At 44.9% G+C, this 13,081-nt stretch overlaps 1 protein-coding gene across 1 annotated transcript in view; it reads left to right on the forward strand.

Annotated features, from left to right (window-relative positions):
- The first annotated feature begins 7,063 nt into the window (after positions 1 to 7,063).
- GFOD1 (Gfo/Idh/MocA-like oxidoreductase domain containing 1) overlaps positions 7,064 to 13,081 on the forward strand; it is a 75,517-nt gene continuing 69,499 nt past the window's right edge. Inside the window, exon 1 of the mRNA XM_061346440.1 lies at positions 7,064 to 7,539. Within this exon, the coding sequence (XP_061202424.1) occupies positions 7,287 to 7,539 (253 nt within the window). The 5' untranslated portion in view covers positions 7,064 to 7,286. The remainder of the gene's footprint in view (positions 7,540 to 13,081) is intronic.

The following is a 13,081-nucleotide window of genomic DNA, read 5'->3' on the forward strand; positions in this document are numbered from 1 at the left end:
ACAGAGATTCTCCTTCCCTTGACCAGGATCTGAAATGCATGCATTTTCTCAAGTGTAAAATGAGTGAAAGAAAATGCAAGCATCTCTCCTTTCAAGATGTGCATGGTTTCATGCTTATTTTTGATTTGCCTTTGAGCCTTGGAAAATCACAATGTTTACTACACTGAAAACTGTTTCTCTGTAGAATCACATCTGGTTAAGTTTAAAGTCTGAGTGTAAACGCTCTAACCTGGCTTTGTAAAATGGTTTCAAATGTGATTAAAGCCAGGCCAGCTTTTCAGAGTAAATAATAAAAATTACGTGTCTGACAGATATTAAACTGAAAGCTGCCAGTGATTGCATTGCTGTGTTCAGCACAATCCTTTGTCTTGTCTCTTGATAGAACAATAGAAGCACAGTCCCACATTTTAGTGTCCCACACAGGGTGTATGTGGGACACAGGTTGATGTATACTGCTTTAGATTTGTGATTCCATAATGTCCTTAATAAAGCTGCCCTACTTTCTTTGATGCTATGCTTTCCTAATATTAGAAATGCTGAGTGTTACAGTATAGCCTTATTAGTATATGAAAAAAATTCTATTACTAAGCAATCCTCATTCATCCACTTTTGGTCATTTGTCCTACATTGCAAGGTGCTGTGCCCTTAAACATCACATGTGCAGCTGGAACACTATCCTGTGCATTACAGATGAAATGTGTAGCACCTGGAAGCTCCCTGCTGCAGCCCTCACTGTTTGAGCAATCATTGAGACCTTTCATGAGGGTTTATTTAATAAACTACAGTTGCTGCACCAGTTCCTAAAATGCTAAGTATCCTGAATGATTAATGACTGAAGCCTGATGATGATATAGTTATCTGAGCTGTTAAAACACTTTTGAAGAAACATTCTCCTCTTCAATAAAGTTTCTTTGAAAGAGTGCATTTTTATTTCAAGAGAAGATTAAGCCTTGTTTAAATATTAACAGGAATCTCTGTGTGGAAATCATCTGTTTATCTTGAGTTGGGAGTCAGTCTTTAGCTGTTATGATTTCAAAGAACATCTAAAAAATGTAACCTCATTAAAACCAGTGCCCAGTTGCCTTCCTCAGTTTGCAGATTTCATGAGAGCCGGTCTCTCCTATTCATTTATTCATTTTGACAGTGACAGTTCTGGCCCAGGTACCAGAAATCATTCATTTCAGTACCATAAAGTTCCTTCAGGAACACTGAGGGAGGACCTGTTCTGAATGACGGCAGGCACGAGGCAAGGCAGAAGAGGAAGAGGAAGCAATCAAGCCTGATTTCAAAAAGGAAGTCTCCAGCTTTGAAAAAGCCAAGAAGTACCTTTGGCTCTTAGGAGAGAGAGAATTAAAAAAACATCTGATAGTTTCTTTGTTAAAAGGAAACCAGTGCTGCAAGTTTCCTATCCCCTGGAGCATTTGACAGCATAATCTCCTCACCTTGTGTGGATGGGGACATGAGGGACCCGAGGGATGAATTGGCTTTCCTGCTCTGAACAGGAGATGTGACCCCTTCTTGAAGACAACAACTCTCACCTTCTTCACTACAGGCATTTCATGGGTTCAATACTCACCTTTGTTGAAGTAAAAACCTACAGAAAGAACCAAAAATAGAGGGTTTACTGCAGACATAGGAGAATTTGCCACCAACCAATAGCCTAGAAACTAGACTGGAATGAATTTACCCTTTGCGCAATTAAAGGACACAGGACTGACTGTTACTGATTTAATGAGTCAAGGTCACAGAGCAGGTAACAAAGGCCAATCTTCAACATGACCACATCAGTACAGCTGGCAAATCTAAAGCCTGATATTTAATAGTGTGACAGCCTTAAAGAGCATGTTTTCAAGGGAAAAATAGCTATGTGGAGGCACACTAATGTCTGAAAGCAAACTGTGCTAACCCTGCTTGTGCTATGGTACTAGTGTAGACCTAACTAATGGGATTTAGGTTTGTTTTTTTTTTTCTCAATGCATAAAAAGTTACTTGTTAACTTCCATTTACTTGTTCAGATTAAAACCAAACACAGTACTGATCCAGAGCTCCAAATGAATTCAAAGTGAACTGAAAATTTGAAATGAAATCCAAAATTGAAATGACAATAAATGAGGAAGGCCTTCTAAGTTCAGGTTGGCAGGGACCTCAGCAGGTAATGCAGTAAACATCACTGCCTCAAGACTTTTCCCTTCAGTAGCCTAGCAGGGGAAACAGAAGGGTGGTATTTTAGTGTGTCCAGGAAGCCAACAAAACTGCTTTCAGGCAGATCATAGGAAAAGCGGAGGTTTCTCTACCAATTATCACACAAAAAAAAAGTGTAAAGACCAGCAGCAGAACACAAGCCTGCATTAGAAGAGAGCATTGTGCAGAGGCGATTAGCTGGGTTCATCCGTTCCTGGGAAACAGATCCTCCTGGGATTCAGTATCTTCTTAGTGCACACAGGACATGGGCTTGTTTGAACAGGTAGACAGAAATTCCTGCTTGCCCTGCCTGAATCACTGAGCCTTTGTTAAACAGCAGCAGGTTTCCCACTTGAAATGCTACTGATTTGCAGTACACTGGAAGGCTGTCCAAATCTGCAGTATTTAACACATCTGATATTTACAAATTATTCACACAATAGATACATTTTCCTTTAAAGCCTGTTCCATAACAGGCTTCTTGCAAGTCACGTTGAAATCCCAGCTGCTTTCAGAGAGAGGACACTTGGGGAGGGGGGTGACTGACTGCAGCGTTGAGAAGTCTTGTGCTACATTCCCATGTAAAATGTGGAGTTCTACCAAACTGAACCCTGTCAAATCCACACTGCATAGGCAGGTTTAGAAGCCTGGAAATCACACGTGCTCGCTTTCACGCACTCCTGTATGAATAATAACATGATGATTCTCTGCTATTTTCATCCCAAAGTAACATCTCAGTTGCCCTGCAAGCAATGTGCAATGTTCTATTGCTAAAATAATAACCACTTGGGCAGCATATTATGGCTATTTGTGCTGCATTTATTGAGTGTGATGTGACACAAACTACTGCATGGGCTCAAAGCCATTTTTCAGAATTAAGAATCGCTATACAATTTATTTGCCCTGTTATTTTTTCCACACCAAAGCACCAATATGAGAATCCCCTTCTCCGTGGGTCTACCTGCATATTTCAACAACCATGGATTTGCTAAGCTGTCTTAGTAAGCTTTAGCTACTTCTGCTCAGTCCATTGCATTTGTCCAGGGTCTCTGGATTCCTGGCAGAAGCCCAGGCAGAGCAACAAACAGCCAAGGCGCAAGGAGTTATATTTATTGTGGGCAGGAGTCCTGCCTCCTGTGCAGGTGCTATACCCAGCGTTGTGCTCTTATGTCTCAGGTATGGCTTCTACAGAAAGGGTCTGGAAACTGGGAAGGAATAAACTCGGCAAATGTACTGAACAGGCTCAGAGGCTCCAGGCAGGGGCACAGTTCCCACTGACCAGAATGCTGGAGGGCTGAATATATTATGAACCCTTTGCTAGCACGTGATCTACTCTCTGTGGCAGGTTGGGCCATTTAATACTACAAATGTTAATGCAGTTCATGCCTTTCAGTCCCAGAGCACAAACTTCTGTAGGTCATCTCATTGGGAATGCAATCAAAGAGACACTAAAATAAAGCGTATGGCTCTTTGCAGGAGCAAATTCCTGTTGGCCTGAGAAACTGCCAATTGTGTGGCATTAGATGTAAAAAAGAACTTGAGCAGCTGAGCTCTCACATCCTTTCTCGTGCTGCACACTATAGCTGTGGATGAGTCAGTATGACTGAGTGGGAGAACCAGACAGGTCTGAATCACCACTTTTTTCTTGTCTCCGAAGCACTATTGCTTCCATGCGAATAACTTCAAGCCTCAAAGCCATAGAAGCAGCCCAGTAGTGGTGATCACAGAACGCATACTCCAGAAGGAGTCAACTGGTTAATGAAAATTCACAGCTACTTCATGTTTGTAGACACTGATTTATGTAAAAGGAAATTAGGTAATTAATCTTAAAATCTTGGAACTTGAGAAGAAAGACAGTAAGCTCAATTTCAGTATTTCACTGAAGCTATCTACTATTCAGCTCTTTCCATTGTTGTTCAGACTGATGTATGAGAGGTTTGAGAAACACAGCTGTGGAGTCTGACAGGATAAATGTTACAAAAGTCTGAAAAAGACCAGATTTTCTTTTAACTATAGAGAAGTAAGAAAGAAACTGTGTGGGATCCTGGTATGCCATCAGACAGATCCTCATCTTTCTGTGGAGTTCAGCAGGCTCTAGATAGAAACCTTAGCAATATGTGGGAAAATACCTTCACACATAGGGAAAGTAAATTAAGATCTTTTATCTGCTAAGTGCTATCTGCATCTGGAAGACCAGCAGCTTTCTGTATTTTACTTATGCCAACAGATAACAAGTATTTGCATGTTGTGTATGATTGATTGACTCTTTTACATTTTTCTATATCCTTTTATAGCTAATCTAATACTTTCAATTTACTAGCTACTTTAATAATAATAAAACTAAATATAAAGCTACCAGATTATATATAATCTAATACTTTCAATTTACTAGCTACTTTAATAATAATAAAACTAAATGCAAATAAAACTAAATATAAGGCTACATAAAATTTAAATGAAAATAATTGAATAAAAAGTAAAAAAATCAAGTATTTCTTACTTTCATCATTTATTGAAGAAACCAATAGAGTTCTACAGATAGAACTTCATACAATATATGAAATTAAACTGAGAAGATGGTTTCAAATCTTCACAGACAACTGCATCAGAGTTCTGTAGAAGTGCTATTGAAGTGGGTTTTCTCACATAAAGCTGGCAATGTACCTATATGTACTTCACTGAAATATGTAAAAGGAACAGAACTGTGACTGCAACAGTTTTATTAGTTTCCTGCTGGTTGTTGTGTGTTCAGAGGTTGACTTGGCTACTGGAATGCTGAGAGCTAGGTGCCATTCTCTCAGCTTCACTCTGCAAACCATTTTCTTTCTGGAGAAAAAAACCCACCTAACCATTTAGAGAAGTAAAGCAAGGAAAAACTCTCTCAAGAAAAACAATGGACTTAGCAGAGTGTAATAATTTCATTTCCTAGTCCTAAAAATTTCTTGAAACAATGACTTTACATAGATCTTGATAAAGTGGCTCGTGCCTACTAAAATAATAAAAGCTACATAATGATTAAATAGACATATAGCATCTATTTCTCTTCAACCTCCACATATTTACCCTGTTCCTGTAAGCCAGGTACTTTCTTGGAGTTTATTATTATGTGGAGACAAGCAAATAAGACAAGAAAGATATTCCAAATTGCTCATCCTGGGAACAATCCATATAAACAGTTTTGAATGTCTGATGGAGAGCCCCAAGACAATCTTTGTATTTTAAAGAAAGGCAATACCCCTATGGTTACTTGACAAATGGATCTGGATAGTGTTTCAACTGTCAGAAACCAAAGAGTATCCGTCTCCTTCACTTCAGTGCTAATAGTGCATGGAAAGGAAAACTTGTTTAACTTACAGCAATCCTTTCCCTGCCTGTGCTTTTTGCAACAAAGAAGTGTTTGCTATAAGACAGTGACAGAAAAAATAAAAGCCCAAAACACCTCTTCACAGCATATAGGAAAGGAGTGCTGGCTTGCAAGCCTAGTTTTTTGGACACTGGTGGATTACCTTTGCCACATTGTCCCTGGCACATTTCTAGGAGTCTAATATAGAATCATATCATCATAGAATCACATAATGGTTTGGGTTGGAAGCAGCCTTAAAGACAATCTAGTTTCAACCCTCTGCCACAGACAGGGACACCTTCCACACAGCCAGGTTGCTCAAAGCCCCATCCAATATAGGAAAGGCTGCATTTTCTTTTGTCTTTCCCTTTCCTCTCCCTCTTTGCTTTCCTTTTTTCTCATTCCTTCCTCACTTTCTTTCCTTACCCATTCTCTTCCTTTCTTCTAGGAACTGATAAAAAGACAGTATGTGGGAAAACAACACCTTTATTCTTAACTTTTAATTTGGAGCAGGAAGTTTTGTACTATTTCTTTTTTAAGAGATAGGCCCCAGTGTAACTTTGTGGCACTTGCTGCAGCAGCTTCTCTGCTTCTGGACCAGCTGCTCTGTGCTCAGAGCCAGGGCAGAGATTCATCTCTGAGCGAGCAAGCTCTACACTGATCTGTGAAGGGCTGAAGGGTGCTGGGAGTCCTCAGCTGCTCCTGCGCTCACCTGGTAGCCCCTGGATTGGCTCTGGAGGCCCATGGCTCAATCTTGTCAGGAGCAGAGGCGAGATGAGCAGGAGCTGGCAGCAGGCATAGATTTGCTCTTCTCTAGTGCTGGGTCTCACTGTTCAGTCCTTCCAGCGTAAGCCAATGACCCAGTAAAGCCGATGTTTGTGAGGGGGAAAACTGACCGACAGTCCATTACAGGGCTGGACGGGTGGCAGGGACCTCGGCCTGGCATCCCGTTTGGGCGGGTGTGGTGGGAAGCGCCTGTGGGGACGTTTATGTCACACACCGCCCAAGGGGGATGCCGCGGTCCATCCAGGGTAGCTCAATGCTGCTTCGGGACACCACGGTTCTGGAGAACTGTCGCAGCAGGAGGTGCACCCGTGGCCACCACCATCTCACTCCAGTTTGCCACTATGGCTCTCCCAGCTCTCCCGTGCCTTTACCGGGCCTGACTCACGACTGCCCATCACCACAGCCCCTCAGCTGGGGCTGCTGCTGGACCCGCCCGCCCTCCAACCTCCGGCTCCGCCAGGCGGCCGGCGACGGGGCGGCCAAAGCCTCCCTGGGGGCGCCCCGCAGGGCCGGGGCGGGGCCGGGGCGGGGCCGGAGCGGGCTGCTGCCAATGGTGCGCCAGGGGCGGGGCGAGCGGTGCAGAAACCGCCGGGAGGTGACAGCGAGGCTCCACCCCCCCGTGGCGAGCGGGCGCCGGCGGCGAATATGGCAGAGGAGAGGCGGTGAGCCCCGCGCTTGTTGGCCTTCGCCGCCGGGGAGGGCGGTCACCACTGCCAGCCCGCCCGCCCGCCCCGCGTCCGGAGTGGGGGCGGGCAGCGCCGGCGCCTCGGCTGAGGCGTGTGTGATGGTGCGGGCATGGCGGGGCAGCCGGTGGCCGAGGCGCTGCTAAGGCGGGGGGCGGCTGGTCCCGGCCCCGGTGGCAGCAGTAACCAGCGGGGGCTGCCTCCCTCTCCCGCCCGCCCCGGGCGGCGCTGAGGGAAGGAGGGAGCTCCTCGCCGTGCCGTGCCGCCTCGCCTCGCCCCTCGCCGCCGCCGCCATGCTGCCTGGGGTGGGGGTGTTCGGCACCGGCCTGACGGCGCGGGTGATCGTGCCGCTGCTGAAGGCGGAGGGCTTCGCCGTGAAGGCTCTGTGGGGCCGCACGCCCGAGGAGGCGGAGGAGCTGGCCAAGGAGATGAGCGTCCCCTTCTACACGAGCCGCATCGATGAGGTGCTGCTGCACCAGGACGTCGACCTGGTCTGCGTCAACTTGCCGCCGCCGCTCACCCGGCAGGTCGCCGTTAAGACCCTGGGTGAGTACAGGGGACTGGGGGGACCGTCCGGCTCCGGAGCCGGTCTTCGGGTGCAGTGACACCCCACCTGAGCGCCGAGTTTTTCCTTTGCTATGCTTCCCTCTTCCCCCGGTTCCCCGTTTATTTAGAGAGGGGTCCGCCGAGCCCGGCAGTCGCTGCTGTCGCAGGCCGAGCGCCGGCGGGTGGATGGCGTTGGCGTGGCCCGCTGTGACATCCCGCATCCCCGGACCGCGCCGGCGTGGTCCCTGGTAGCGGGAACCCACCCCTCCGGGATGCTTTGGCGAGCCCGGGCAGGGCCGGGCCTGACATCCAGCCCATACGGCGTGTGGGGGGGGGAGCAGGTGCCACCCGTGTCGCGGTAAGAAGGAGAAAGCCGCGGTAAATAACCACCCTGCCTGCGTCTGGCTGGCGGTGCTCATAAGCGAGGGAGAGGGCAAGGGAGAGGGGAGCCGAGCATCGCTCCTGCCTTGGGGACCCTAGGCTGCTCGGAGGCTCGGGGTGCCGGCTCGAGCCCCGGCGGCAGACCGGGGAGGGAGGCAGGAAACGGTGGCAGCAGAGGAGATGTTAGAGCCGTGGCTTAATTAAGTTCACGTACAAAGGGAAGGAGGGACTGAAAAAGTAGGCATGCACTGTTATAAGCGTCTCTGGTTACAGGCGCGCAGAAGTGGGCCGCATCTGACTGTCTCTTGTGTGAGCCTATGTCTGGGCTTTGCTTTTCCAGTTTTGTGATGTCTGGTCCTTGGACACCTGCTTTCTGAAGGGTTTTAGTGGGAGTATCCTGTGGAGTAAGGAAGTCTTAATTTGTCCCTACAAATATAGGTGGGAAAGGGTAAAATGCTGTGAGTTACTGTTTCGGAGCACTTTGAGGCTGACGGGTCAGGTTGGCTAGTTTGGCTCTGGGGCTGCAGCTATGTAGGCTGATGGCTATCACTTTCAGCCTCATAAATGTGTGTGGCATGTTGTAGTGTTCCATTGCTACTGGCATACTCATTAGAATCTGTTACCATTCAAATGCTCCTACTATCACAGCTAGCTAGTGTTTTCAACCTCTAAAATTAAGCTATTAAGGGAATTCAGGCAGTACGTACAAAACCTTAACTACAGGGTAGGCATTTGCCTGGAAGCCTTTCTCAACATTGCTTTCTCTACTTGGAAATGCTTGTCTTTGAGTCAGAGCATTTGCTTGTTATTTATAATACACATTTGACTTTTTTTCCTCAAGATACAACATGTGCACCAGAAGCCTGATTTGCTTGCCAGAATGGTGTGCAAATGGGTTTGTAATGTAGAAATACATATCCCGCAAAACATACATGAAAGACAAGGTAATGAGGTTTCATCTTTGACCCACGTTTATTTGGTGACAGTTGTGTCAGTTTTCCTGTGACGCTCTTTCCTGCAGGTGTTGATCAGGGAAGTGCCCTGGCTTGCCTGAGCTTTATGAAAGTAGAGCCCCATGAGGTTTCAGACAGATACAGGGCATCTGGTACGAGAATAAAATTTCTGAAATAATAAAAAAATACAATTGGTGTGATCTTTCTCGAGGACTTAAGAAAAAAAAAATGTTCTTGAGCATGTGCTGAATTTATGAATGGTGCTGACAATTGATGTAGCTGAGATGCTACTGATAACTTCTTGCTGATGCAATCTGCTAGCAACTGACTGGAGGAATAAAGAAAGGTGTTTTCTCCCAATTCATTAGTACTGTACTATTCTCAGTTCCCCTTTATCTCTAGTTGATTTGGTTTCCTCCTGTTCTCCAACAGTCAGTTATTTGTATGTTGCAGGGGTAGTAAAATGTGTTTGAAAACTCATGAATGACCATTAAATGGGGATTAAACATGCTAAAGGTGACAATGTGCGATATGTGGTGTTTTTTTTCCCGTAGTAGATTACTTAGAGGATTTTTATTTACAGAAATCTCTTTGGTTATGAATAACACTTCCCCCAGTTATTTCAGAGTTAATTTTTTACCTTTTTTTTCTTTTAAATTCAGGCATTGGGTCTATCGTAATGAAAGTTCTTGCATGTTCATACAGGTGCAAATGGGGCTAGAGCAGTGGTTCCTCCCTGCTGGCAGCTCCTTCTCCTGGTCCTGCTTGTACTTCATAGTTTGGGAACTGCTGTGCCTTGGAGTGATTATTTTGCTTTAATCGCTGATTTTTCTGTTTTGAGGGGAGGGTTGCAATTGCATTCATCAGAGAGGGGCTTCAAAAGCCTGTGGTAGGCAGGAGTGATGCTGTGTAAACTGAGGAAACCAGAAGCTGGAAAAACATTCCTTACTATGATAAGGAAAGGATGTGGGCCTTACCTTTTTTCCTGTTTTCAACTTGATTGGTTTTTTTTTTCCTCTTGAGATTTCTCACACAGAATTTTATGCAGCAGCTGTCTATTGGGCACAGACAGGGATACCAGGGGTTTTATTCATAGATGGAGGCTTCAGGAGGTCTAAACATGATGCCTTGCATTGCAGCAAAAAGGTTAAAACCGACATGAGTTATTTGTTAATACTCCAGGGTCTGGCTTTCATATGAGAGGAGGCATATGAGAGGAACCATATCTGGCCTGGGAAGAGACAGGGACCAGCTCTTCTGTATCTGTATTTTATTTTAAGCTGGCTTATTGCCCAGAGCTGTGTTTTCATTTGGGGAAGTTTCATTACTAAAACATAAAAGTGGAAGAAGGAGTTGGTGGTGTTTTTGTCATCCATCTAGAGCTGCGTTTACACTATGAATTTGCATATCATAGTGTAATAGTTCATATCCACTCTGATGTATTTCTGGTGTGGATTCTGGAGGTAAAGGTGGGGTAAAACAGGTGTCCCTGCAGCTGTGTTTAACTCGGACCATGCAGTGGGAAAAGCTCTGTTGCTTTGTTTTCACTGATACATCTGACATGTAGATTTATTGCTGCTTGAAATGTCTTTTTGGCACAGTGACCCATCAACTGCTATTAAAGCACAAATGTGTGAATGCACGCCCTAGCAGAGGAAGTCCCCAACCTGTGGTTTCCTGGAAGCTGTTGAGGGGAGAAAATGGGAGAAATGCAGCTTTAAACTTGCCCTGTTAACTTTTTCTTTATGCCTCAGCTGCTCGGCTCTGTTAGAAAGAGGATCCTGAGCTGGATCTGACTCTGTATGGCAGTTTTCTTAAGAGGCAGACCAACAGTGCATAAGTCAACTGCAACAGACCAAGTTCCAGTGAGCTGAAACCCGGCTTGTTCAGATGATGGCATAAAGTATGAATAAAACCCGTGGCTTTATAAAACACGAAGTAGACTGATGGCCTCTCACACTTTTGTGTGAAAATTCCTTAGTTTGATTCTGCAAAATGGAGCTGATTGACTCTTTTCTGCCTCTGTCCTCCTTGCTTAGGAGCTCCTTTGTTTATTGCTGTTTGTACTCATTCTCTGTAAGAAAACTGATATCCCAACTGATGTGCTGCTTGGTGGTCAAGAAAGATCAATGGGTGAATGTTTAGATAAGACCAGAAAACAGCCTCAGTGTTGGATAAGGATGCTTTTCCTTCTCACAGGGCTGAAAAATTTGGTGTGTTTGCTAGAAGTGGTCTGCTTTTCCCTTGCCCACATGCACCGGCAGTACAGCTGTATCCCAAACCTGATCAGGCATGGGAGACGTGTTTGCATACAGGGACAAAACCAGAGTGCCTATTCATGTTCAGCATCAGAAAAGTTGCTGGTGCAGACAATATGACCCTCCACCTAAATCAAAACTGTCAATTTAAGACTTTTCACAGTGTAATCCCTCCCCTTGTTCAGTTAAATATGACATTCTTTGGATCCTGACTGAAATGGTTCCCCTGTGTGACTAAATAGCTGCCACATCAGGTGAAGTGATTTGCTACAGGTGGTGTTGGGAAGTCCTTGATGACATTTAATCCTATATTTGAAGGGGAAGGTGCAGAGATTTCTGTGTGCCTGGTTGTGTTGATGCTTGAGTTAAGTCAACTCGGCTAGAGGGAAGTTATTCCTGAGGTTCACATAAGTGAACCTGGGGAGCAAATGGTCTTGCTTTTGGGAAGAATCAAATGCCAGATGTTTTAATAGCATGTCTCTGGAGATGTTACGCTTAATTCTATTTACAATGGTTTTACTTGCTCTCAGCTTAAGGATGGGAACACTGAGCTGTGTGCTGAATATTCACAGCATGTGTTCACAGCCATGTCTATGTAGTATTACTTTTGAAAATGTTTATATGGTAATAGTGCATGGTAGGATTCTATCTGGACTCTCTATAGAGCATGACTTTCTCAGCCCTTTGGAAGCTGTTCCTCTTAAGGAGCACTTAAATTTATTTGCTGATCAGTGCTTCTTATGTACTTGATTGTGGTCTGGTCATGAAGGAGCATCTTTATTCAGAGAGAAACATAAATAGCACTGCTCAGATACTTACATTCACGGGAAAGTACTGGCATTGCACAGGTATGCAGTGCAGGCCTGCTCTCTGGAATATGTTTGTGAGAACTCCTTAAGGCATTGGCAGTGTTACTGCTTGATTTACCCCTGAAGTGGGAGGAACATCAGCTGTAGTGAAGTAATTCATAGATCTGATGCAATCTCTGATTTCTGCATTTCTCTGCACCTATGCAAATCAGGCAGAGGGTACAGGGTTGTAGCAGTGGATAGAACTTGGTCCAGACTTTGTAAAGTGGTTAGGATCCTTTGGGATGAGATGCTCTATTAAGGGAAAACATTATCGTGATTATTTATTATTAATAGCAATGTAATATCTGTCCTGCAATATTGAGTTTAAATTTGACCTAATAGTAGGGACTTTCAGCAGAACACGCTCTTGTACTTGGCAGATGACTTTGCAGCGTATTAAAAGTGAATTATGGTCATCTTATTGCAAAAGAAAGTCAGCTGAAGTGCTGTCTATCTTTAATCACCAGGGCTAGCAAAGGCTATGGTGCCTTTTTTTTGCACATACTAGAAAGTCAGTCTAAAGAGCCTGCTGGCAATCGGCTGCAGGTCATCTTTTGACTTGAGTGATGCTGGTATACCACAGAAAATGGCACCCAGCTCTTCCATCGATCTTTTTCTTTCAGTACTGCAGACCTTTATTTCCAGTGTTCTTCCTGTAAAACTCCTACAGAGATACTGTGGGATTTGGGCCTCTGAGACAGTTAAGGTAACAAGCACTGTTCAGGTACTGCTTAAAAAACAAACAAGTAAAAAATAATAAAAAAAGACATCTTCCTTTCCTCCTCTCATTTCCTTCTTGACCTTCAAATCAAAGGCATGTTTTCAATTTCCCCAGTTGTCCTACTCTGTCTTTAAGTAATCACCAGTTCTGTTGCTACAGTGGTGAGAGTAGGTTTGGAGCCCAGTATGGACCAGACTTGGAACACTGGGGTATTAAGCTCATGCCATGATGATGTACCCACATTTGCTGCAATTGAAGTGGTTGTATTAAACAATGTTAGGCATGATAGGAAACAGTTTTTTACTGAAGGGGTAGTTGGACATTGGAACAAGCTGCCCGAGGAAATGATGGAGTTATCGGCCGTGTGAGTTCATGTAG

Source organism: Neopsephotus bourkii, unplaced genomic scaffold (assembly GCF_033783945.1).
Source record: "Neopsephotus bourkii isolate Nb327-2 ecotype Australia unplaced genomic scaffold, CSIRO-AGI_Nbou_v1 NB_272, whole genome shotgun sequence".
In the NCBI taxonomy this organism is placed as follows: Eukaryota; Metazoa; Chordata; class Aves; order Psittaciformes; family Psittacidae; genus Neopsephotus; species Neopsephotus bourkii.